Source organism: Chlorella variabilis (assembly GCF_000147415.1).
Source record: "Chlorella variabilis unplaced genomic scaffold CHLNCscaffold_4, whole genome shotgun sequence".
Taxonomy (NCBI): Eukaryota; Viridiplantae; Chlorophyta; class Trebouxiophyceae; order Chlorellales; family Chlorellaceae; genus Chlorella; species Chlorella variabilis.
In genome coordinates, this window is record NW_005435084.1 from 670,073 (window position 1) to 691,426 (window position 21,354).

Sequence of the window (21,354 nt, forward strand, 5' to 3'; positions counted from 1 at the left end):
CGGGCATGGCTTTTTGAACGCACAACTCAAAGCTTGCCGAGGCCAGGGGCGGCCACCATGTTTCGAGCAATCACCAAGAAGAGCGCCAATGGGCATGGTGCCGATTCAAAGGGCACGCTCACGGCGCTGTGGAGCAAGGCCGGCAGCAAGGCGGACAACAAGGAGGCGCCTCTGAGCGATGCGGCCCCCGAGGGCGCTGCGGAGCCACCCTCGGCCCAGTTCACGCCGGCAGCGGCCTCCAGGGCCAGCGACGAGGCTGCGGCGGCAGGCCAGGCGGCGCCACCCACGACAGGCGGCGACGTGGCGATTGGCGCCGCGCCTGAGCCTTCGCCCGAGCCGATCGCTGTTGCCGCCCAGGTGGCGGCCGAGGTGCAGCCGCCGGCCAACCCCGATGCCCAGCCGAGCAAGGTGGGGAACTCAGCATGTGCAGGAAGTGCGGCACGGTCTGCCAGGGGGCCAGATGGCCCTCATCAGCTGGCAGCAGCTGGCAACAGTGCATCCTGGCAGTGGCACATACCCACCCCGCTCGGCGCTCCCTGCCGCGCCCAACCCAGCTGAAAGTTCTGTCTTCAAGTATTGCTGATGCCAAGCACGCTGGCCCGGCCTGTGCTGCAGGGCACCACCGCCGAGAAGAAGCGCAAGCGCAGCAGCGCCGCCGCCAACAGCGGGTTTAGCGAGGAGCAGCTGGAGCGGCTGCAGGTGGGATGATGCCGGGCTGCAGCGCTGCACCCTGCCGTCCCACACAGGCGCTTGTTAGCAGCCCTGCTTGCTACTGTGGGGGGCGCAGCCTGGAGGCAACACAGACATTTTCTGTTGTGTGGGAGAAACTGTCGAGTCCTGGAACCCATCCACTGCCACCTTCCCTACCATGCCGCTCCTCCGCCTCGCCGTGCAGGCGCTCTTTGCCCAGAACGAGTATGCCGGCACTGCAGCCAAGACCGCGCTTGCCACAGAGCTTGGGGTGGAGCTTGTGCAGGTGTGGTGGGTGGCTTGTTGGGCAACAGGCTGCTGGCTGGAGGGGTGACTGGGGCCGGTCTGTTGGCTCCATGGCAGTAGAGGTGCTGTCTCTCTGTCCAGCTGTCCAGCATGCTCCCTGCTTCCTCTGGGCCTGTGCCGGTCGCAGGTGAGCAAGTGGTTTGAGAAGCAGAGGAAGAAAGTGCGGGAGGAGACGGGCGCGCCGCCCAAGCGCGGCCGCCCCAAGTCGGGTGCAGCCAGCGGCAGCAAGCCGGCCCCGGCTGCTGCTGCCCCAGACAAGGTGGAGCCTGCGGCTGCTGCGGCTGGCCAGGAGGGCGGTGAGGCAGCAGCGGCAGCAGCAGATGCGGTAGAGGCTGGGGAGGGGCAGGAGGTGGAGGCTATGGATGTCGATGGTGCGGCTGAGGATGACCAGGCGGCAGCGCAGCAGCAACAGACACCCAGTGCGCCGCCCGCTCCCGTAGCGGCCCCTGCAGCAGCACTAGAGCCTGCGGAGGCAATGGCAGCCGATGAAGCAGGCGTCGAGCCTGCCGCAGCAGCAGCGGGTGCCGCACCCGCTACCGAGATCACGCCTGCCGCCGCCACCAGGCCGGCCGCAGAGGCAGCGCCAGCCACGCAGCAGGCCGTCTCAGCAGAGCGGCCGGCAGCGGCGCCTGCTGCTGCCAGCAGCCCGCCGACCGGCGCGGCCGCTGCTCCTGCCAAGACACCCGCCTCTGTACCGCAGCAGTACAGCCTGTCAACCGAAGACAAGGCCAAGCTAGTGGCTGATCTGGAAGCAGAGGCGGAGCAGTTGCGTCGGCAGGGCCTCGCTGCTCCGCTGCAGGTGCTGCCTGCCGATCCTCCAGCCGAGCGCCAGCCGTTTAGCGACGCCCGGCTGGCGGCGGCCGTGGCGGCGCAGCGCGCGCCGCTGTCGCAGCTGGCGGCGGCGGCGCTGCTGCTGTTCACGGCGCCAGATGGCGAGGCTCCGGTGGAGGAGGCTGTGCTGCGCAGGTGTGTGGAGGGCACCTGCCTCTGCGCCCCTGCTGGTTGCTGCCGTTGCTTTGGTTCTGCTGTTGAGGACTCGCTGCCAGGCCCGATGCGTGGCATCTGCTGCACAAGGCGCGCTTAGTCGACCATTGCCGTTACTGATCTTGGTGGTCCCGCCTGCCTGCCTGCCTGCCTGCCTGCCTGCAGCCGCATTGTGGACCTGGCGGCCCGCAAGAGCTTTGCGCCAAAGGAGAGGGATGGTGCGCTGGCCTGATGGGGCAGCTGCCCGCCTGCCTGCGTGCCCTGCATCAACCTCAGCACAGCTCAGTGGCGCGCCTGGCGCCAAGTGGCCCTCCCCTGGCTGCTGCAGGCGGTACCGGGATGGCAGACGCGCTGGAGGATGGCAGCGCTGCACACCTGTGGCAGTGGGAGCTTCGGGACCACAAGGCATGCGCCGCCGCATCTCTGTTGCCTCTGACTGCCGCCTGCTGTGCCAGCTTGTGGTATCCCTGCAGCTCGCCGAACCTTCCAGCCTCTCCCAGCAACCCCCTGTGCTGGATCAGCGTCCGAGCTGCTGCCTCTGCCTGCCCCTGCCTGCCTGCAGGTGCTTCCAAAGGAGCTTCGCACCGCAGCGCAGCAGACCAAGAAGCGTGCAGCTCGGGTGCAGGAGCGGCTGAGCGCCGTGTGCGCCGCGCTGCGCCTGCTGGGCCCGCACCAGCAGGGCAAGGCCTCCGCCAAGCTCGCCAAGGCGCTGGATGCGCTGAAGAAAGCCAAGGTGGGGTGGGGGCCTGCTGAGGCGACAGCAGAGCGCTGCGGGGATTCGCTGGGCATTTGGCGCCTGCACACACACGGGAGGCTACTCGGGCACCACATGGTGCTGAGACATGGGGCTGCCTGCCTGCTTACCTGCCTGCCCTCCTGCATTCAGACTCTGGCCCAGGTGGAGGAGGAGCAGCAGGCTGAGCGGGAGGCGGCCACTGCCAAGGAAGCCGCCAAGAAGCAGCAGAGCGCCGGCAAGACGGGGATGAGTGCCGAGGAGAAGGCACGGCTCAAGGTGGGCTTAGGGTCTGGATGCTGCAGGAATGCTCGCAAGCAAGCTTGATTGGAGGAGGCAGGTCAGGCGATGTGCAGGGTTGCTCAACGGTGAGATCAGCACTGTGTGCTATGCGCTGCATTTCCTGCAGGCCGAAAAGGAGGCAGCCAAGGAGGCCGAGAAGGAGCGGGTGAAAATGGAGAAGGAGGCGGAGAAAGAGCGGCTGAAGGTGGGCGGGGCTCAGCGTGAAAGTGGCGCCGCTCGCTCCGGGTGCGTTGGTTGGGAGAGCTCGAGGAGCTACCCTCACAGGTTGCGTGCTGCCTTGTGCCCCGCTGCCCTGCCCAGGCTGAGAAGGAGGCCGAGAAGGAGCGGGCAAAAGCTGAGAAAGAGGCGGAGCGAGAGAAGGCCAAGGTGGGCTCAGCCGCAGTACAGGCAGTACCGTTGCAGGCGCGATGTGTCGGTTGGTTTGACTGGCCTGTGTGCCTGGGCTTGCAGGCGGAGCGGGAGGCTGAGAAGGAGCGCAAACACAAGGAAGCAGAGGTGAGGGGCCGGCTGGAGCCATAGGGTGTAAGACGCACCTGCACACACAGTTGCTGACCTGGCATCCCTGTAGCGTTTAGGTCAATTCTAGCGCTTGCCTCCACTTCGCTGTCTCCACCCCTGCCGGCCTTCTGCTTGCCTGTGGCTTCCCGCAGGAGGCGAAGCTGGCTAAGAAGACAGGCTTCAAGGATGCCACTGTGCTGAAGAAGACAAGCAACAAGTTCCTGTCTTTCTTCCAGGCCAAGGCCACCCCGGGCGGCACCCCCGGCCGCGCCGACGCCAGCGCAGTCACGCCCGTGCAGCCGGGCGCGTCCAGCCAGCAGCAGGGCGGCGCGTCGCAGCTGGGCGGCGGCGGCAGCCAGCAGCAGCAGGGTGCTGAGGGGACCGCCACTGGCAAGCGGGAGAAGGGCTACTGCGAACTGTTCCTGAAGCCCGAGGGCGCAAACCTGCGCAGGTGTGTGTGTGGGTGTCTGTGCGGCAGCAGGAGCAGAGGTGCCAGCCCAGCTGTTGTCTGCCGCTTAGTGGTTACCTGCGCCGCTCTCTGTTTGCATGTCGTTGCTGTGCTTGCAAGTCTTCCCTGGGGAAGGGAAGGTGGATGCCATTCCATGCCCCCGCCCGCGCTGCCATTCCCCCTCTGCAGCCTGCCGCCCCAGCCCTCGGCAGCAGAGCGCATGGACGCGGCGGCGGGGCAGCCGTTTGCGTTTGAGGCGGCACAGGCGGAGTGGCAGCAGCTGCTGCAGGGCATGAAGCGGCGCCGCCGCGAGGCGGCAGCGCAGGTGGGGTGACTTTTGGCATCCTGGTGCCTCCTGCTCTGAAAGTGGCTTTGGCCCGAGCAGCAGGGCTCTCACGCTGCGTGTGCTCACCCCGCTGTTGCTGCTCTGCCTATCCACCCGTGCAGCCCCGCCCGCTGGGCCTGCCGCCTACCTGGGCCCGCAAGTCCAACGCCGTGGAGCTGGCACAGCAGCACCTGGACAAGCTGCAGGTTGGTTGGTTGGTTGGCTGGCTGGTCGGGGCGCAGCTGTGCTGCTGCATCCAAGTTCCTGCCTCGACTTGTTGCCACGCGGACCAACCCACCTATCTCCTGTCTGCCCGCAGGAAAGCGGCGCTGACCTGGCCGCCACCCGCACCTGGCGCCGCAAGCTCATCTTCTTCCCGGCCGACTCCAAGCGGCCGGCCTTCTACGGCTCATGCACGCCCAGGTGCGCCTGCTGAACTCCCTCCCTTTGACCGTGCCTCTCCCGCTGTCTCCCCTTGCCACCAATACCCCCGCTGCCTCCGCCCACCTATCCCTCTGCCCCGCCGGCCGGCCTGGCACCTTGCATGTGGTGCAGCCCTGCGGTTGGGCCGCGCAGCTACCTGGGCCGGGATGAGGCGCTTGACTATGATGCCATGAGCGATCTTGAATGGGTGGAGGAGCCAGAGGATGGTGAGACCCCAGCCCGCCTCCTGGGGGCGCTTTGGGGTGGGGCGGGACGCCGCTGCCACTGGGAGCAGCAAGGCATGTGCGGCAGCAAAGCAGCGCGCATTGCGGCTAGCCAAACTCGTCCTGTGGATGGGCGTCGCATGTGGTGAGTGGGCGGCTCGCAATGGTGCCACCGCTGACCCACTGCCGCTGCTGCGCCTGCAGGCTGCTCGCTGTCGGATGTCGAGGAGGAGGAAAGCGAGATGGGGGGTGGCGAGGAGGAGGAGGAGCACGACAGCTTCATCTGCGAAGACGGCTACCTGTCAGGTGCGCTTTCCGCGCAGCATGGCGGCGGCAGCAGCAGCAGCGCTTGGGGGCGAGGCAGGGTACGGCTGGCTCTTCGACCCCGTACTGAGGACACCACACCTGCCCCGCGCCTGCTTCCCACCCCGCTTTGCTGCCTGCCTGTGCAGAGGATGAGGGTGTGCGGGTGGAGGATTTGGAGGGAGACGACATGCAGGTCGATGGGGAGGAGGGTGAGTGGCTTAGGGCTGGCTGTGCATGGGGCCAAGGGAGGGCTGGGAAGGCTGCGGAAGGCGGCAACAGGGGTGGAGCTTCTGCTGATGTGGCAGGCAGGCCGCATGCCACACGATGCCTGGCATCAGCATCAGACGTGAGCCAACTGCGCATCGCCGGCGCCTTGTGTGCAGGGCTCCCCGAGGGCGCGGCGGCGGCGGCAGGCATCGACCCGCAGCGCCTGCTCAGCATGCAGCAGCTGGAGGTGCAGGTGGGCAGGGAGGTGCGGCTTTGGTGGAGCTTGGTGTCATTGGCTGTGCCCCACTCGTTGGTTCCTGGCAGTCTGAGCTGAGCAGCCTCGCCACACAGCCGCAACCCAATCCTTTTGCTCTCCCCTGCTGCCACAGATGGAGAGGGCGCGGCGGGCGGGCAAGCCTCTCATCATCTCCCGCCTGCCCACCCGCGCCGCCAGCGGCAACCAGCCCAACGGCGCATTCATCCAGGCACGCACACCTCAGCTCGTGCTTCTGCCAGCCGACGCCACCTGCCAGCCACCTAGCAAGCAGCCACTGCCCAGGGCTCATCGGTTGCTTCCGTGAATCCTTCCTTTGCTGGCTGCCTGCGTGCAGGGAGACCCGTCCCTCCTGGGTGCCCTGGCGGCAGAGGTGCTGCTGCCGGGCCTGAGGCTGACGCTGCCAGAAGACCTTGCCGCGGAGCCGGCATCGGGGGCTGCGGGGGCGCCGGCAACAGCCACCAAGGATGCGTCCCCGGCAGGCGCGTCTCTGGGGCGCTGGCCTGCATGCCATGGCGCACGGGCTGGGCCTGGGTTACATGCCAGTGAGGCCCCGCTGCGTGTTTCTGTGTGTGTGCATGGAGCGAAGCGACTGACCACACACACCACCTGACCCTCCCTGGCGTGCGCCGTGCAGCTGCCGGCGGCGGCGCCACCGGTGACGCAGCCAAGCCGTCTGGCCGTGGCAGGCGCCCCGCGACGCGGCCGGACGACCTCCTGCCAGACCTGCTGCGCATGGTGCAGGCGGCGCCCAGGAACAACAAGAGCAAGGTGCGGCTTCGCCCGCCTGCCTGCCGCTCCCCGCCCTGCGCCAGACAGGCTTGATCCGCTGCTGCTGCTGCTGCTGCTTCTGTGGTGCAACTCCTGCTGGGAGTCAACCTGCATCTGCCCCTCTGTTGCGGCCAGACAGCCTGGTGTGCCAGAAAGGCCACTGCAAGCACGAGCGTGCGGCTGCTCCTCCCCGCTGCTGCCGCAGATCGCCGAGGCTTTTGTGCAGGCGCACGCTGAGCGCGCTGTGACCAAGAAGTGGGTGGGAGACATGCTGAAGCAGCATGCCGACTGGCGCGGCACAGTGCAGGGCTACTCCCTCAAGCCCGCAGCCCTGCACCTGGTGGACCCCTTGGCCGGCGCAGCGGCGGCGGCGGCAGCGCTGGGAGCGGCCCCCACCCTGGCCGCCGCCGCCGCGGCAGCCCCTGCTGCGGCGGTTGCGCAGCCGGGCCCCAGACCGGTGGCTGCGGCACCAGCTGGAGATGGCGCCTTGGGTAGGGCGGGCGCAGCGGCAGCGGCAGAGGCGGAGGAGGCTGGGCAGGCGCCGCAGGACGCGGGTGGCGCTGCGGCTGCGGAGCCCACGCCAGCGGGCATCAAGCCTGCCGCGCCTGGCATCGCGCGCTTCTTCAAAAAGGTGGGTGGCAGCCTGCCTGCCCTGCTTGAGGTAGCCTTGCCCGGGCAGGGGAGCCTGGCAGGGTGGGAAGCCTTGGTGTTGGGCCAGGCCAGGGGATGGCGCAGGCCCACCAGCATCTCCGCCGGTGGCTCTTCTCCTCTCTATGCTAACCCCGCCAGCCTGCCTCCCTGCCTGCGCCCTTGCCTGCAGGGCGCGGCGGCGGCGGCCACGCCGGCGGTGCCCTCTGCCCTGCGCCCCAATGCGCCGCCCTCCGACCTCAAGGCTCCCGGCCGCCTGGTGACCACCACCGCTGCTGGGGCTGCAGCAGAGGCGGCGACGCTGGCGGTGCCAGAGTGTGTGAGCGGCACGGCAGACCCGTTTTGGCGCTGCCTGCTGCAGCACATAGAGGGCGCCGACGGCGCCCCGGGCCAGCAGCCTCAGTTCCTGGCCGCTTTCCAGCCAGCCGTGCTGGCCCGCCTGGCGGCTGGCATGCCGGCCGGCGTCATCGCTGCTCTGGTGGCGGGCGTGGCGGCGGCCGCCACCCCCGCCGCCACCCGGGCCGCCTACCTGCGCTGCCTCGAGGCGGCGGTGCAGGCGCTGGCGGCCATGGAGGCAGAGGCGGCAGGAGACAACCTCTCTGCCTCCCAGCAGGTCTGGCAGCCACGCGGAGCCCCCGTCGCCGCTTCCCTGGCGGAGCTGTGCCGGGAGCCGCAGCTGCTCAGCGGCCTGCAGGCATGCCTGGAGGCAGCCACCGCTGCAGGCAGCGGCGGCGGCACCGACGCTCCATCCAGCAGCGGCAGCGGAGCCGCCGCCGTGGCGGACGCCGCCCAGGCGGCCGCGGCGCTGGCGGCTGCGCTGCTTGCCAGCGAGGCGGCCAGGGCGGCGCTGGCGACGGCGGATCCCGCGGCGGCGGCCGGCGGCGGCGGCGGCCCGCAGGAGCAGCTGGCGGCGCTGGTGGCGGCAGCCCGCGAGCTGGCGGCCTGAGCGTGTGACGGCCCGCAGCGGCTTGTGTGGAGGAACTGCGTGTAATGGTGCTCTGTGACTGGTGCCTGTGTGGCGGTTGGGATTGGGAAGCCGGTGTAACTGGAATGGATGCATAACATGAGCCGGTTGCCGCTCCTCCCGTCGCACGCCGTGCGAAGCGCGCCTATGACATCAGCCTGACATGAGCCCCTGTGGTACCAGTACCCCCTATCTGCCCTCCTGCTGGCTGTTCGCATCGGTAGGCGCTCAGACACGCGAGTGAGCCGCACTGGTGGGAAGCAGTGCAAGCAGACGGGCGATCGGTGCAGTGCACTACTATTGCGTGCAGGGGACCAGAAACGCTCGGCAAGCCACAAAATGGCAGCAATTAAACTAGGCGTGATCGGCGCTGGTGCGGTGGGTTCAACGCTCGGCTCTAAACTGGCGGCTTCGGGCCGCTACCAAGTCCAGTATGGTGAGCACATACGGAGACACACGCTTGGGAGGGAGTGAAGCTCGGGTTCGCCAGAAACTGTTGCCCGGCAGTACCCTCCCGCCGCCGCCGAATGCATGGCGCAGTGCGCCGCCGCCTACCTGGCATTTACCTGATCTGCATCGCCTGCCTGCCTAATCGGATCTGCAGCCTCCCGTGACCCCTCTTCTGAGAAGATGATGGCCCTGATTGCCAGCCAGCCTGGGGTGACGGCGGGCACCATCCCAGCCGTGGCGGAGTGGGCCGAGGTGGGGCGGGGAGGCAGAGGCGCCGCACGGCAGCCTGCCCAGCCCTCCCTACAGCGCGCGGGCAAGCATGGCAGCAGCGCATGACGTCACAATGGCAGCCCTGGCGCAGGTGCTGATCCTGTCCACGCCCTCTTGGGACCCGCCCAAGCAGCGGGAGCAGATCAAGGCGATGGCGGCCTCGCTGGGGCCGGGCGCCAAGGGCAAATTGCTGATCGACGTCATCAACGGCCTCAACGCCTGGCCCTCCCTGGCCCTCGAGTGAGCCAGCGGCGCAGCCTCACATCCCACCTTGCCTACCTGCGCATGCCCGCCTGCCTCTGCCCACCTGCCCGGCTACACGCCTGTATGCCCGTGCCTCGCTCCTCCCTGACGCACACTCCTGTGTGGCGCCCCTCGCCTCTTCCTTCGCCGCAGCTGGGCCGGCGGCCCCTCCAGCTCCGAGATTGTGCAAGAGGAGCTGCCCGAGACTGCTGTGTACAAGGCGTTCAGCACGGTGGGCGTGGAGCAGATGACCGCGCCAGACGGCTCGCTCATCAACGGCCAGCAGCTGACCATGCTGTTTGCGGGGCCGGCGGAGAAGAAGGACGCTGTGGCGGCGGTGGTGGCGGGCGCGGGTTTCCAGCCGCGCTACGTGGGCCCCATCCGCTACGCCCGGAACCTGGACGCCATCGCGGAGCTGTGGTGAGGCTGCCAGCCGTCGCGTGCCTCTCCTGTCTGCCTGCCTAGCTTGCCTGCCAGCTAGCCTGCCCGAGCACCCGCTGCCGCTGGGCGGCGGCTGCCCCGCCGTGCAGGATCCACCTCAGCATCCCCGGGGCCGGCGAGACGCCCGAGTGCTGGGGCCGCAACTTCCATTTCCAAGTGGTGGAGAAGCTGTAGGGTGGTTGACAAATACTTGCTTGGCCCGCTCAACCGCACGGCGCCCAAGTTGCCTTGTATCAATGAGAATGGCTGTTCCGCAGCGTTTGCCGCCAATGACCATTTCAAAGCTATCTTTGTGCACTGGGAGGGAGCAGCGCTATAGCAGACGGGTGGAACTTGTGTTGTGGTGCCCTTGAGATGGGAGGAGAGGGAGGCACATGGGCGGCGGTGGCAGCCATGCACGGGAGCGGCGGCACCCGTCAACCTATGAGACGGCAGGAGACGCAGGCATAATGCGGCAACCAAGGGCCCAAATCAAATGCTGGCAAGATTTGAACGGGTTGTAGAGTCTCTGCATTTGAAAAAGGAACCCTCCTGAAAAGGGACATGTGCGACATGCGGCGGCGGCAATTGCCGCTGAATGGCGGCGCTGCCGCACCCTGCAGGCATATTGTAGGCACCTGGGCTGCTGGCCAGCTTGCCGTGAGAACTCCAACCGCATCTAGATGTATCTGGTCGATCAAATTTGAATGGCGATGGTAGAATTGGGATGGGCGGCCGTCAGAGGCCCTCAGCCGACTGGACCATCCACTCCGAGCCACAGCCTGAATCAAACCAACTTATTTTATTTTTTCGCGCTTCGGGCCAATCCAGGCGGCAGGCAACCTGCGTTCTTGTGGACCGCAAGCCCCACACCCGCTCTCCACAAGCATGGTAGGCCCCCAGCCGGTGATGGCTCAGGCTCAGGCCTCTGATGCGCCTTCCCTTGCGGTGTGATTGCCTGTCATGGCGGTTTGGCGGCATCCAGGGGGCGAGCGGGCCCTGAGGGGCCCCTGACACCGAGCTCCGGCGTTTCCCGCCGCTGGCGCAGCTGTCCCACCCCCACCTCTCTGTGCGTTCCCCGGCCTGCAGTTCGCCCTGCCGCCAATCCGGACCAAGCCAGCAGCCTCTCTGGCGCCGATGAGGCCAGAGCTGGAGGCCGATGAGGTGGGGTCCCCCCGCACCCCCACCGGCGCAGCCATCCCCAAGCCCATGGTCTGCCCGGGCGCGCCCCGCCCGCCGGCGGCGGCCCGCCGGCTGCCCATCCCGCCGGCGCCCTGGCGGCTGGTGGAGGCCGTCCGCGGCTCTCCCGCCATCAAGCCGGTCGACGGAAAGGCGGGCCTGCCGCTGCGCGTCTGCCTGCCCGGCCCGCCGGCCACCAAGCGGCGGCTGAGCCCGTCGCTGGCGCCCCGGCCGCCGAGCCCCGCCGAGGCCGCGCTCAAGCGCCGCCGCTCCGCCACCACCCGCCCTTTTTCCACCATGGCTATTGCCGTCATGTTTGCCAGCAAGCTGCGGCGGGCGGCGCGGCGGGGCCGCGTGTGCGCCGCGCCCAAGTGAGCTGCGCCGCCAGCCTTCGCCAGCTGTCCTGCCCCGACAGCTGCCCGGCGATTACAAGTCCCCGCCTTGCAAGTTTTTGCCCACCCTTCCAACCCTGGTCTTCCACTCAACGAACTGAATTTCATAATCCACCTCGTCCACTGAACGAATGCTCTTGCTTCTCTTACTTACTACCCCTGCCATCCCCTTTCCTACTAGACGAGTCCAACAGGTAGCCGCCATTCATTGCACCGCACCCCTAACCTTCTGAACGCCAGCTAGAACGAGCGCAGTCCCTTGCTTTCATGCACGGCCAACCCCCCCTCTGCTATTGGCTGCAATCTCAGTCTTTTCCAGCCTTTTCCCCCCCACGAATGCGTACTCGGAAAATCAATCCCCTTCTGCCGCCCTTCGTTTCTCAAAGCAACAGGTCATGCGGTGTCACTTGCGATGTGCCAGAACCATTGCATGAACACTGCTCCCCCTCCCCTCCCCCTTCCACACACACACACCACACCCCCTTTTTGCTGAGACGGAACCAAGCCAACTGTGTCAAGCCCTGCCCCACCGCACTCCACACCTTAACTTTTTCTTCACCTTGGAATGAGAACCCCGCCGCCTGGTGCGCGCGGGGCGAGATTTGATTTTTGAGGCCCCACCCGTAGCGCAGCGTACTACATTTCATGCCGTTGCCCTGGCCCCCCGGCCCAGCTGTTTCATTGCACCCTCAGTTTTGCAAGCCTCCCTCCGGCCTTTCCCTCCCATCGGTGTCCCCTCCTGCTTTGGGGTAATCTGAGTAAAGCTCTGGTAGTACTTTGCTTGTCGGTCGTATTGCATCCATCCTATCCCTCAGATAATAACTAAAAAACAGGCGCCGTGCCCCGGTCTTGTCTCGCTACTATTAGCAACTTACAGCGCCGCAGTGTTGGTGCATCAGTACCGGTTTGGTTTTGTTCCTCCAATAAACAGTGCTGGTGCTGCCGAGCGGCCAGCAGCGTGCCGGCACGCCAGTGCCACGTGTAACAACAGTCAAGACCGTCACGACTGGCACGGGGCGCCGGGAGGGTACAGCGGTGCTGGTGTGGGAGGGCGGGGGTCCGCCGCGAGGAGCCGCTGCCGCTGCCGCTACCGTAGCTCGTCATGGGGTGTGTCTTTGAGCAGCTCGTTGTAGATGTCTGTCTCCAGCTCGTGCACGCTCATGTCTGCAGGGAGGGTGGCAGCGGGGGTGGCGGTGGCGATGGGGGAGAAGAAAAAAGAGCAAGATGATGGAGATCAAAGTTGGTTTCTTGCTGCTGCGCGCCTGAGCCGTATCGCTTGATGGCGCGGCCGCCCTTGTCCACCAGAAACTTCTCGAAGTTCCAGGCCAGGTCCCCGCCCTGCTGCCGCCCTGCAGGGCCAGCGGGCACAGCGCAGCGCCAGCAGGAGGGGTGGGCGGGGGCAAGGGGGCAGGGAGCGATGGCACCCGCCGGCCCGCGCCTGCTGCCTCGCCAATCCTGAAGCCGGGCCCTTGCTGCTGCTCCCCTGCCCAACCGCTGTCCAGACGCACGGCACAAGCCCCGGCAGCTGGCCGTCGCAGCGCAGCCCATCGCAGCGAGCAGCCCCGCCAGCCCCAGCAGGCAGCACCGCATGCAGCACCCCAGCCAGCAGCTCGGCGGCGCGCCAGCAGCGCAGCCAGCATGCCCAGGGCCCCACCTGGCGGCGCGGGCGCGTTGGCCTTGAGCCAGGCAAACACGGGGTGCTGGTGCTCGCCGTTGACATCTACCTTGGCCATGAGCGGGAAGGTGGCTGCGTAGCGCTCCGTGGCAAAGCTGCTGATGTCGGCCGCCTCCCCCGGCTCCTGCCCGCCAAACTGCAGGCGTGCCAAGAGAGGGAGTGTGTGTGTCAGTGTGTGTGAGTGCATGTGTGTGTGTGAGAGAGAGTGAGTGTGCTGGTGGGCGCGTGGGGCTGGCTGGCTGGGGCGGACTGGGGAGGCGGTGGGCAGAGGTGAGGCGCCGCGGCGAGCTGGCGCGCAAGGCGCCGACGGGCTGGGGAGGGCTGGCGTCTGGCGGGGCAAGGCAGGGCAAGGCCGGCGCCTCGCCTGGTTGCAGGGGAACGCCAGTATCTCCAGCCCAAAATCCTGGTACTTGGCGTATGCCGTCTGCAACCCCTTGTAGTTTGCGTCTGCAGGCAGAGGCAGTCAGTCAGGCGCACAGAGAGGTAAGGAGCACGGCCAGCAGGCAGGGCGGCGTGGCTGTTCAGCAGGAGGAGCGTGGCAGGCAGGTGGCGACAGCAGCTGGCAGCACACCAGCGCGAGGCGCAGCATTGGGGAGCGGGGCCGCGGAACGGCGCCGAGACAGCAGCCCTCGGCCTGCAGGCGGGCGCCCCTGCCCTTGCCCACCCACGCCGGTTGATGCCAGGTCAGCTGTACCGCAGCTCACCCGTGTACCCGCACTGCGACGCCACATTCACTATCACCGTCACCTTGCCCGCCAGGTCAGCCAGCGGCATCTCGTGCCCATTGATGTCCATGGCTGCCCGGCACAAGGGGAAGGGAGGGAAGGGAGGCAGGGGGAGGCAGGGGCAGGGGCGGCGGGCAAGCGTCAGCGCGCGTGCGCCGCCTGTGCGGGAGGCGCCACACCGCCGCTGCACGCTGCCTTGGCAGGGCCACGCAGTGCGGGTCCTGGGGCCCTGGCCTGGCCGGCCGACATGGGCCGCAGGGGGCAGCTGTGCCGGGCTGCTCTGCAGGCGGCAGCTGCGCCACCGGCCGTTGCGCAGGCCAGGCGGCGTGGGCTGCTGGCGGCAGCGGCCACCCACCAGAGAAGCCTCCCGTGTACAGGCTCTTCGCATTCGGGTCATGGCCCTCTGCCGCTGTGCCCGCCGGGCAGGCCACTGCAGCATCAGGTGGGGGCAGGCAGCCGGCGGCGGTGGTCGCATGAACCATCAGTGCCAGCCAGCAGGTGCAGCAAGCGACAGGCCCTAGCCTGTCTGTGCAGCCGGGGCGCAGGCGGCCACGTAGCAGCTCACCCAGCAGACAGGCCGTCACTGTGGTGAAACATGCGCGCCCCAGCATGGCGCAAGATCTCGCCCCTCTGCAGGCAGGCAAGCGCGACGGGGCACGCACTTGGCGGGCGGTGAGGCGGCGGCGGGCGGGAGTGGCAGCACGCAGCCACGGTCCGACAGGCCGGGCGGTGTCATCATGTCAATCACAACCCACGAGCGCGGAAACCCTTTGCAGTGCAGCTTGTGTGGGCTTTGAGGAGGACATGGCGGACGCCATGTCGCAGGCAAGGCCTGCCCAGGCTGCTGGAGGCTGCGACCAGCAGCGTATCGCAACAAACCCATCATGGTCAATCCCGAGGAGGCCCCAAGCAGGGAGGTTGCCCACCTGTCGACTCTCAGGCGATTCACTGTGATAGGCACGGTCCTCTCCCCCTCTGCTTGCCTCCTGCAGCCTGAAGGCCGTCGTTTGAGAAGGCAGCGCAGCTGACGGGGCTGGTGATGTGGCACGGCAGCGGTACGGCGGGCCAGCAGGCCAACGCCTTTTCCCCCCACAGGCAGCGGCCCTTGTCCATCTCTCCCCACCGCAGCTACAGCTGAGTTGGTTACAGGGGAGGGGATGGAGTCAGGCGGGCGCGTGCGGCACGGCCATACATTTTTGGCAGTGATAACAGAGCGGGGGCTGCAGTCTCAGGCGGCAGGCGGCCAGAAAACTGGGGGGCTCGCAGGGTTGGGGAGCCTGCCCAGGCCGCGCTACCCGGGCGCTGGCAAAATCGAAGTGAGGTGGCAGTGGTCTCAGAAGGGGTGGGGCAAACCGCGGCAGGGCGAGGATGCGTCAGGGGCGAGGACCAAAACTGAGGCCAATGGAAACTGGAGGCGGGTACAACAAGGATCAGGCATCAAAATAGTCTCTTCTCTCTTTTTTCGTAAGACTCAGTACCGGGTGGATTCACGCGCGCCGCTGGTGTTGCTGTTAGTGGGTAAAATGGGTGGGGTGAGGGGCAGGGAGCAGCTGCAGCCGCCCCCACCCGCACGCCCACCCCATGCCCCAGGGTGGCAGCGCAGCCAGGGTTGAGAGACAGGAGGATACGAGGGGACGGGACAGGACACAGAAGACGGTGCCGGGGGCGTGTACAGGTGCAGAGGGGGCTGTGTGCGGGCGGGCCCATGCCCAGTCAGGCAATGCGATTGTGGGGGTGCAAGCGTCGGTGCACAGGGTGGTGTCGGTCAAAGAATGGGGAGCACACACTGGGCAGTGCGGGGCACGGGGCCTGCGCCGCGGCAGGCCCCCCAACAGCACACCGCACACGCGGGGGCCGGCAGGGCACGGCACAAAAACGGGGACGGGGCGCGCGGCGAACCAAAGGGGAACAGGGGTGGGGAGCGAGCGGGCGGGAGGGCGCCGCGGCTGGCCAGCCACGCGCGCCAGCCTGGTTAACAGGCAGGCGCGTGGGCCTGGCCAGCTGGAAGCCGTGCGCTCTCACATGTCCAGGTCCCAGTTCTTGGAGAGCATGATGGTGGGCTGCTGCACGTTGTCCTTGTCCAGCTTCATGCGCGCGGTCAGCCGCGTCTCGCCGCCGCCGCCCAGGCTGCCGGTGTTGTACCAGGTCAGGGTGCCCTGCGGCGGCGCGCGGGACGGGGGGGGAGGGCGCGGGTCGAGGCAGGGAAAGGGGCAGAGCAGGCGGGTCGGCACAGCCAGAGGCAGGCAGAGCTGAGAGCTGGCAGGCACAAGGGGGTGGCTGGTGCGCTGCCAGAGTCGCTCCCAGCCCTCCTCCTCAACGCGAACGCGCACTCCTCCTTCACTCTTGTGGTGGCCGTGGTGGTGTGGTGGAGGTTGTGCCACACACACGTGCGTACACACACACACACGCAACACACCTCGTTGGAGCCCATGTCGTAGATGGCGCGCACGCGGTTCTCGTCGTCCATGCGGTACGTCACCCCCGCAGACAGCGACTCGGTGCCCAGGTTGAAGCGGGGCTCAATCTGCGGGAGGCATGGGGCCCAGGCGGGGCGGCGGGGATGGGTGGAGCGCGTGTCGCGGCGCCGGGCTGGGGCTCGGGAGGCACGTGGCGAGGCCAGAAGGGGCAGCGCGCAGCACAGGCTGGTGCCGAGAGCGGTTGGCTCAGCGCGGAAGCAGGGGTGAGGGCCTCACCTCGATGTCGTCCTTGCGGTAGCACCAGCCCACGGTGGCGTTGCGGTGGTCCAGCCTGCAAGGCGTGGGTGGGAGAGGCAGTCAGTAGGAAAACACGGCGGTCAGGAGATGAGGGACAGGCAGAGGCTGCTGGGCAAAGCGCGCAGAGGGGATGCAGGGACAGAGTGGAGACGGCCGGCGATGCGCGCTGGAAGCGGCCAGCCCCACGCCGCAGCGGAGCTCACTTGTTGCCGGGGTTGCAGCGGTAGATGACCTTGGCGGTGTTGTTGTCATCCACGCTCACCGCGCAGTTCACGTAGGTGGCTGCAAAGGCAAGGCAGGAGAGGGAAGGCCAGGTGAGCGGCGGTGGCACAGAGGCGGCGGCGGGATGGCAGGCCAAACGGCTAGCATTGCTAGCGTGCTCGATTCCGATTTCCACGGGCACTCAGCGGGCTGCCAATTTCTCCGCGCATGCAGCCCAGCCGAAAGGGGGCCTCCGCGGGTGTCGGAGTTTTGCCCATCACTCCCATCACGTGAGCAGTGTCGGGCCCCCACTCACCCCGCTCGGCGCCCGAGATGTCGGTGATCTTGACGCGAACCTGCAGGGTGCACAGAGGGCATCGCGCTCAGACAGGCCTGAGCCCCATCCCAGCCTCACCAACGGGATTGTGCCACTGCCTCTGCCCGGCGGCCCTTGCTCGAACTCACATCCTTGTCGCGGACCTGCAGGGGGTGCAGCGGGCGGCATCGGGCTCAGGATAGGTTGCAGGTTGCGCTGGCCCCCTATCCCACTCAGCTCGTTGTGCTGCTGCCTCTGCCCAGCGGCCCTCAATCCACTTACCGACACCGTGTTCTGCACGCGCAGCAGGTGGTGGCCGTTGTTGGGCTCGTACACAGCCTCCAAGCTCCCATCGTTGAGCCTGCATGCAGCAGGGCCAGATGAGGTTCCGGAGCACTCTCCCGGCACTGCTGATCACTGTTCCTGGTGTGTCTGAGGCTCACCTCATGCCCAGGCGCAGCCCATCGAGGACATCACCGCCGCGCACGCCCGCGTCGGTCACCGCAACAGAGTACGTTGCGTTGCCGTGATCCATCATCGCCTTCACGCCGCCAGAGGCCTCCTGCTTCTCGGACAGGCGCAGGTTGGGGCGGACAGTGAGCTTCACCATGTTTGCTGCTTGGGGACCTTGCAGGGGTTTCGGGGGGTGGGGGAGAGCCTCTGCGGAGGGACCAAAGACAGAAACTGGCGAATGGATGGTGTCGGGGGCTGTCTGCGCACATTGGCTTTCCAAATCTCAGGAAACCAACAACCAAACCGGGGTCACAACACTTTGGGCGGGAGCCCGCAATTGCCGGGTTGCGTTGCCGGCAGGGCTTTTACAGAGTGCTCTTACAGAGTGTCTGGCCAGCTGGAACCAAGCCGCGCCCCTTCCGAAATTGAAAAATGTTGCCGCCAGGCGGGGGCCGGCGGCGGCGGCGACCCGCCGCACACTCCGGCATGGTCTAGTGTGCAAAACCCTCCACCAGCGGGCTTCTCCCATAGACACGGCCCCGGCTAGGCCACCAGGTCGCTGATTGGCTTGCGGTCCATGGCCGCCATCGCCTGCCGCGCGCTCTTGCGCAGCGGCGGCAGCAGCGTGTCGCAGTGCGCTACCTGCAGCAGGGCAGAGGGCGGCAGCGCTCACAGGCTGCCTTTTCCAAGCCTGTCCACCAGCTGGGGTATCCCGGAGGCCAGGGCTTGGCCTGGAGCAGCGCTCCGGCAAAGCAAAGGCAGCCTAAGCAAGTTGAGCACCTGGCGAAGCAAATCAACCGTCCGGGTCAGCAGGCGCGCCACGTCGCCGTCGTCCAGGCTGCAGTCCTGCACACACACGCACACACACACACACAGCCAGTCAGGCCGCACGTTCTCGGCACCGGCGTCAGCAGGGCAGGCAGCGAGGCATGCCCGCTGCGCCGCAGCAACAGAAACTCCGGCATGTCCTCCGCCAGGCAACAACCCTCACAGCCGCACACCATCGGTTCAGGAGCAGCACCCCCTGCCGCCGCCTCACCTGCATCACTTGCTCCCAGGAGCACCCCGCAGCCCAGGCCTCCACCAGCCCCGCCAGCCGCAGGTCAACCGAGATGGGGGCATCCACGCCGTGCCGCACCTGCAGCCCCGCCAGCCGCTGCCGCGCATCCTCCACCGCCGCCACCGCCGCCGTCACGCCCTCGGTGGCCGAATAGGCGGCCCACACGGTGGGACGCGACACGCACTCCGCCGATATCACTGCAGGGCGGGCAGACCAGGCCAGGGGCAGCGCACGGAGGAGGCTGGTAGGCGGGAGGCAGAGAGGCAGGCGCAGGGGCAGCCAGCAGGCACCGCGCCAGCTGGTGGGCTGCCAGCGCTTGCCCTGCGTCTGCACCCTGCCCCGCACCTGCGCTCAGCGCGCCGGCTAGCTGCGGCGGCGGCAGCGCCTGCAGGGCGTCGTGCGTCAGCACCAGCGCCATCCACAGCTCGTTGGCACAGTTGACCTCCCGCGCCACCAGGCCCAGAGGCGTGAAGGCCACCTGCCCGCCGCTGCCGGCACCGACGGGGGCGGCAGCCGCAGAGCCGCCACCATCGTTAACCTCGTCACTGACGCTGCTGACGCTGCTGTCGCTGCTACCAGTGCTAGGGACTATTCCTAAACTGGTGCCACCGCTGCCGCTGGCGCTGCTTGCTGTGTCGTCGCCCGCGTCCTCCCGCGCCACCGCCGCCTGCAGCTGCGGCGGGCCCGACAGGGCCTCCACCTCCTGCAGGATGGCCAGCAGGTCCTCAAACGCCCGCCAGCTGCTGCCCGCCTGCTCCTCAACCTCAGTCCGCAGCACCGCCGCACGCTCCAGCAGCGTGGCCGCCTTGGCTGCCTGCGTGCAGGCACAGGCAGGCGGGAGAGGCAAGCCAGGCGGAGGCAACATGCAGGCATGTAAAAGCAGAGGCGCCGGGAGGTGAAGCTTTGGAACCGCAGCCCACCAACCCCCAGCAACCACAGCAGCAGTATGAGCACGGCAAAGCGCGCGTGGCGCTGGCTGCAGGTGGCTGCGGGGGTGCTGGTGGCAGCGGGCTGCTGGTAGCGGCAGGCGGCGGCAGCGTGCCTGCTTGTTGAGGGCCTTGGCAGCCTTCATGAAGCCCCGGTCCACCTTGATCTCATTCACCTGCGCTTTCACGGCCCGCACCCGCTGCCGCTGCCCCTCCAGGGCCGCCAGGCCCTCTGGGGACGGCAGCACTGCAGGCAGCAGCGGCGGCAGCACCAGGCAGTGCAAGGTGAACCAAGCGTGTGGAATGGGAAAAGGCAACAGGCCGTGCCACCAGGCTGACGCTGGGACTCATGCACAGCATGCTGCTGCTTACGTGGCACCAGATCAGCGGGGAGCAGCAGCTTGGAGGCCACCAGCGCCGTCACCACAGACCCCTCGGCGCACCCCACATCCCCCGACAGCTCGCTCCAGCCTGTGGAAGCACACACATACACGTGCAGGCAGCTCTGAGCGCCAACGCGTACATTTGAGGCAGTAGACTCTGCCAGGCAGCTGTGCCTCCATTTATCCTGCTGCCACTGCTGCTGCTGCTGCCGCTGCTGCTGCTGCCGCCGCGCAACAAAAGATCGCATCCGAACCACCCCACCCAAGCTCCAGCTGCCCAGCTCACTCCTGCTGCGCAGCGCCTGAGCGTGCCGCATCACCCCGGCGCACGCCTCGGCATCGTTGGCAACGGGGTGCGGGCCGGGCGCGATGCCGTTGATGTGGCGGGCCCCCACCTGCGCAAGGAGGCGGGCGGGCAAGGGAGCCAGGTGCCAGCTGTCGGGTGGCCGCGGTGGCGCAGCTGAGCTGAGGTGGGCACCAAGAAAGGGAGCAAGCTGGGAGGGGCAAGCCCAGTCCGGCCCTCACTCCCTGAATGCTGACACAGTACAGGCACACCGCCATGCCCACAACCACCACAGACATGTAGCACAAAACTCTCCACACCTCCACACCTGGTACAGCTTGTTGTCCGCCCCGAGGCACAGATAGTCTGGCCCCGCCTCCAACACCCACACACCAGACGAACCCCGCTCCAGGTTGCACAGCAGCAGCGCGGGCAGGCGGTAGTCGGAGTCGGCTGCAGGGCGGGCCCAGAGGGGTGGGGGGGGTGGCAGGTGGGAGGGTGGCGTGGGCGGGTGATGGGTGTGGTTGCTTGCAATGATGAAGAGCGGGGTGGCAGGCCCACTGTACTGTGTGTGTGTGCGTGTGGTGCCTGCAGCCTGGTGGCTGTTTGCAAGGGTGGCCGGTTGGGTGGCGAGCCCCTGAGGCCGACGTGCCAGCAGGCCCGACTGGCACACCTAGGTTGGAGGCAGACAGGTCCAGGCCCACCAGGCGGGGCAGGCTCAGCCGCTCCAGCGCCAGCTCTGCAGGGCGGGAGGCAGGCAGGCAGGGCTGTGCTCATGCAGGCAGGCAACCTGGCAGGGCAGCAGCGGCAGCGCCAACAGCAGCGGAAGCTGCAGCGGCAGCAGCAGCAGCAGCAGCAGCACTAGCGACTGGGAGGCAGCAGCCAAGGGGAGGGGCGCACCTGCCGCTGCCGCCCGTTCGTCCGCCAGCTGCGCGCGGAGCAGCTTGGCTGCCCGCTTCTCCTCCTTCAGCCGCCCCTGCAGCTTCTGGTACCTGCCGCCGCGGTACCAGAGGGGGCAGAAGGGGCACATGCCCTCATCACCTTCCAGCCGGGTCCCACGGCTGCTGGCACAACACGGCTCAAGAGGAGGGCCGGCCAGGCACACGCAACCCGGCTGGCTGGCGGCTGGCTGGCTGGCTGGCTGGCTGGCTGGCTGGCTGGGCCCCGGGACGCCGCGCAGGCCGCACTCACTTGGCCCAGAGCCCCTCCGCCTGCTCGCTGATCCCCGCACGGCGAGCCATATCACCCATGACCTCAGCAGCCCGTGCCTCCAGGCGGCCAGCCTCCGCCAGCCGCCGCTGCGGCAGGGGCGGCGCGGCGCGGCGGATGAGCCGGCTGCACACGCAACCACACACGTGCGCACCCCAAACACATAGGCGCACCCCACACACGCGCCCGCACAATGCAGACATGCGCAAACGTGCACACCTGCGCGCCGATGGATGCCAGGTACCGCGAGAACGATCGGTCCAGGAAGGCGCGCGCCTCGGCCAGGGGGCGGGTGTAGAGCAGGTTGAGGACCATGCCGTAGCCGGTGGAGAACTGGGAGGAAAGAGAAGG

At 67.8% G+C, this 21,354-nt stretch overlaps 5 protein-coding genes across 5 annotated transcripts in view; 2 read left to right on the forward strand and 3 right to left on the reverse strand.

Moving 5' to 3' along the window:
• Nucleotides 1-57: 57 nt before the first annotated feature.
• On the forward strand, nucleotides 58-8,086 carry CHLNCDRAFT_142023 (hypothetical protein; the record flags this gene model as incomplete). Its single annotated transcript, XM_005849974.1, has 24 exons — nucleotides 58-408; nucleotides 616-699; nucleotides 896-976; nucleotides 1,124-1,962; nucleotides 2,146-2,198; nucleotides 2,309-2,502; nucleotides 2,543-2,713; nucleotides 2,867-2,992; nucleotides 3,123-3,200; nucleotides 3,317-3,382; nucleotides 3,467-3,511; nucleotides 3,667-3,965; nucleotides 4,152-4,287; nucleotides 4,410-4,493; nucleotides 4,607-4,710; nucleotides 4,843-4,937; nucleotides 5,139-5,240; nucleotides 5,387-5,449; nucleotides 5,624-5,700; nucleotides 5,837-5,950; nucleotides 6,059-6,266; nucleotides 6,359-6,492; nucleotides 6,698-7,123; nucleotides 7,313-8,086. 24 exons carry the CDS (start codon nucleotides 58-60, stop codon nucleotides 8,084-8,086), a joined length of 4,704 nt encoding a protein of 1,567 aa, XP_005850036.1.
• Nucleotides 8,087-8,897: 811 nt separating this feature from the next.
• CHLNCDRAFT_142024 (expressed protein) lies at nucleotides 8,898-9,682 on the forward strand (the record flags this gene model as incomplete). The annotated part of the gene is made up of 3 exons (XM_005849975.1): nucleotides 8,898-9,064; nucleotides 9,221-9,487; nucleotides 9,598-9,682. The coding sequence occupies 3 exons, from the start codon at nucleotides 8,898-8,900 to the stop codon at nucleotides 9,680-9,682; spliced, it is 519 nt and encodes a 172-aa protein (XP_005850037.1).
• Nucleotides 9,683-12,216: 2,534 nt separating this feature from the next.
• Nucleotides 12,217-13,528, reverse strand: CHLNCDRAFT_20756 (hypothetical protein; the record flags this gene model as incomplete). Its single annotated transcript, XM_005850226.1, has 4 exons — nucleotides 12,217-12,407; nucleotides 12,713-12,828; nucleotides 13,042-13,180; nucleotides 13,438-13,528. The coding sequence occupies 4 exons, from the start codon at nucleotides 13,526-13,528 to the stop codon at nucleotides 12,217-12,219; spliced, it is 537 nt and encodes a 178-aa protein (XP_005850288.1).
• Nucleotides 13,529-15,476: 1,948 nt separating this feature from the next.
• CHLNCDRAFT_142027 (expressed protein) lies at nucleotides 15,477-17,299 on the reverse strand (the record flags this gene model as incomplete). The annotated part of the gene is made up of 7 exons (XM_005850227.1): nucleotides 15,477-15,614; nucleotides 15,875-15,982; nucleotides 16,152-16,206; nucleotides 16,376-16,454; nucleotides 16,690-16,729; nucleotides 16,972-17,050; nucleotides 17,133-17,299. 7 exons carry the CDS (start codon nucleotides 17,297-17,299, stop codon nucleotides 15,477-15,479), a joined length of 666 nt encoding a protein of 221 aa, XP_005850289.1.
• Nucleotides 17,300-17,685: 386 nt separating this feature from the next.
• The window catches only part of CHLNCDRAFT_142028 (hypothetical protein), a gene marked incomplete at both ends in the record, with an annotated part of 8,683 nt that continues 5,014 nt past the window's right edge, over nucleotides 17,686-21,354 (reverse strand). Inside the window, 12 exons of the mRNA XM_005850228.1 lie at nucleotides 17,686-17,784; nucleotides 17,923-17,988; nucleotides 18,182-18,399; nucleotides 18,548-19,016; nucleotides 19,290-19,375; nucleotides 19,501-19,599; nucleotides 19,774-19,906; nucleotides 20,123-20,247; nucleotides 20,468-20,533; nucleotides 20,695-20,786; nucleotides 20,986-21,092; nucleotides 21,223-21,336. Coding sequence (XP_005850290.1) covers nucleotides 17,686-17,784; nucleotides 17,923-17,988; nucleotides 18,182-18,399; nucleotides 18,548-19,016; nucleotides 19,290-19,375; nucleotides 19,501-19,599; nucleotides 19,774-19,906; nucleotides 20,123-20,247; nucleotides 20,468-20,533; nucleotides 20,695-20,786; nucleotides 20,986-21,092; nucleotides 21,223-21,336 — 1,674 coding nt within the window. The remainder of the gene's footprint in view (nucleotides 17,785-17,922; nucleotides 17,989-18,181; nucleotides 18,400-18,547; nucleotides 19,017-19,289; nucleotides 19,376-19,500; nucleotides 19,600-19,773; nucleotides 19,907-20,122; nucleotides 20,248-20,467; nucleotides 20,534-20,694; nucleotides 20,787-20,985; nucleotides 21,093-21,222; nucleotides 21,337-21,354) is intronic.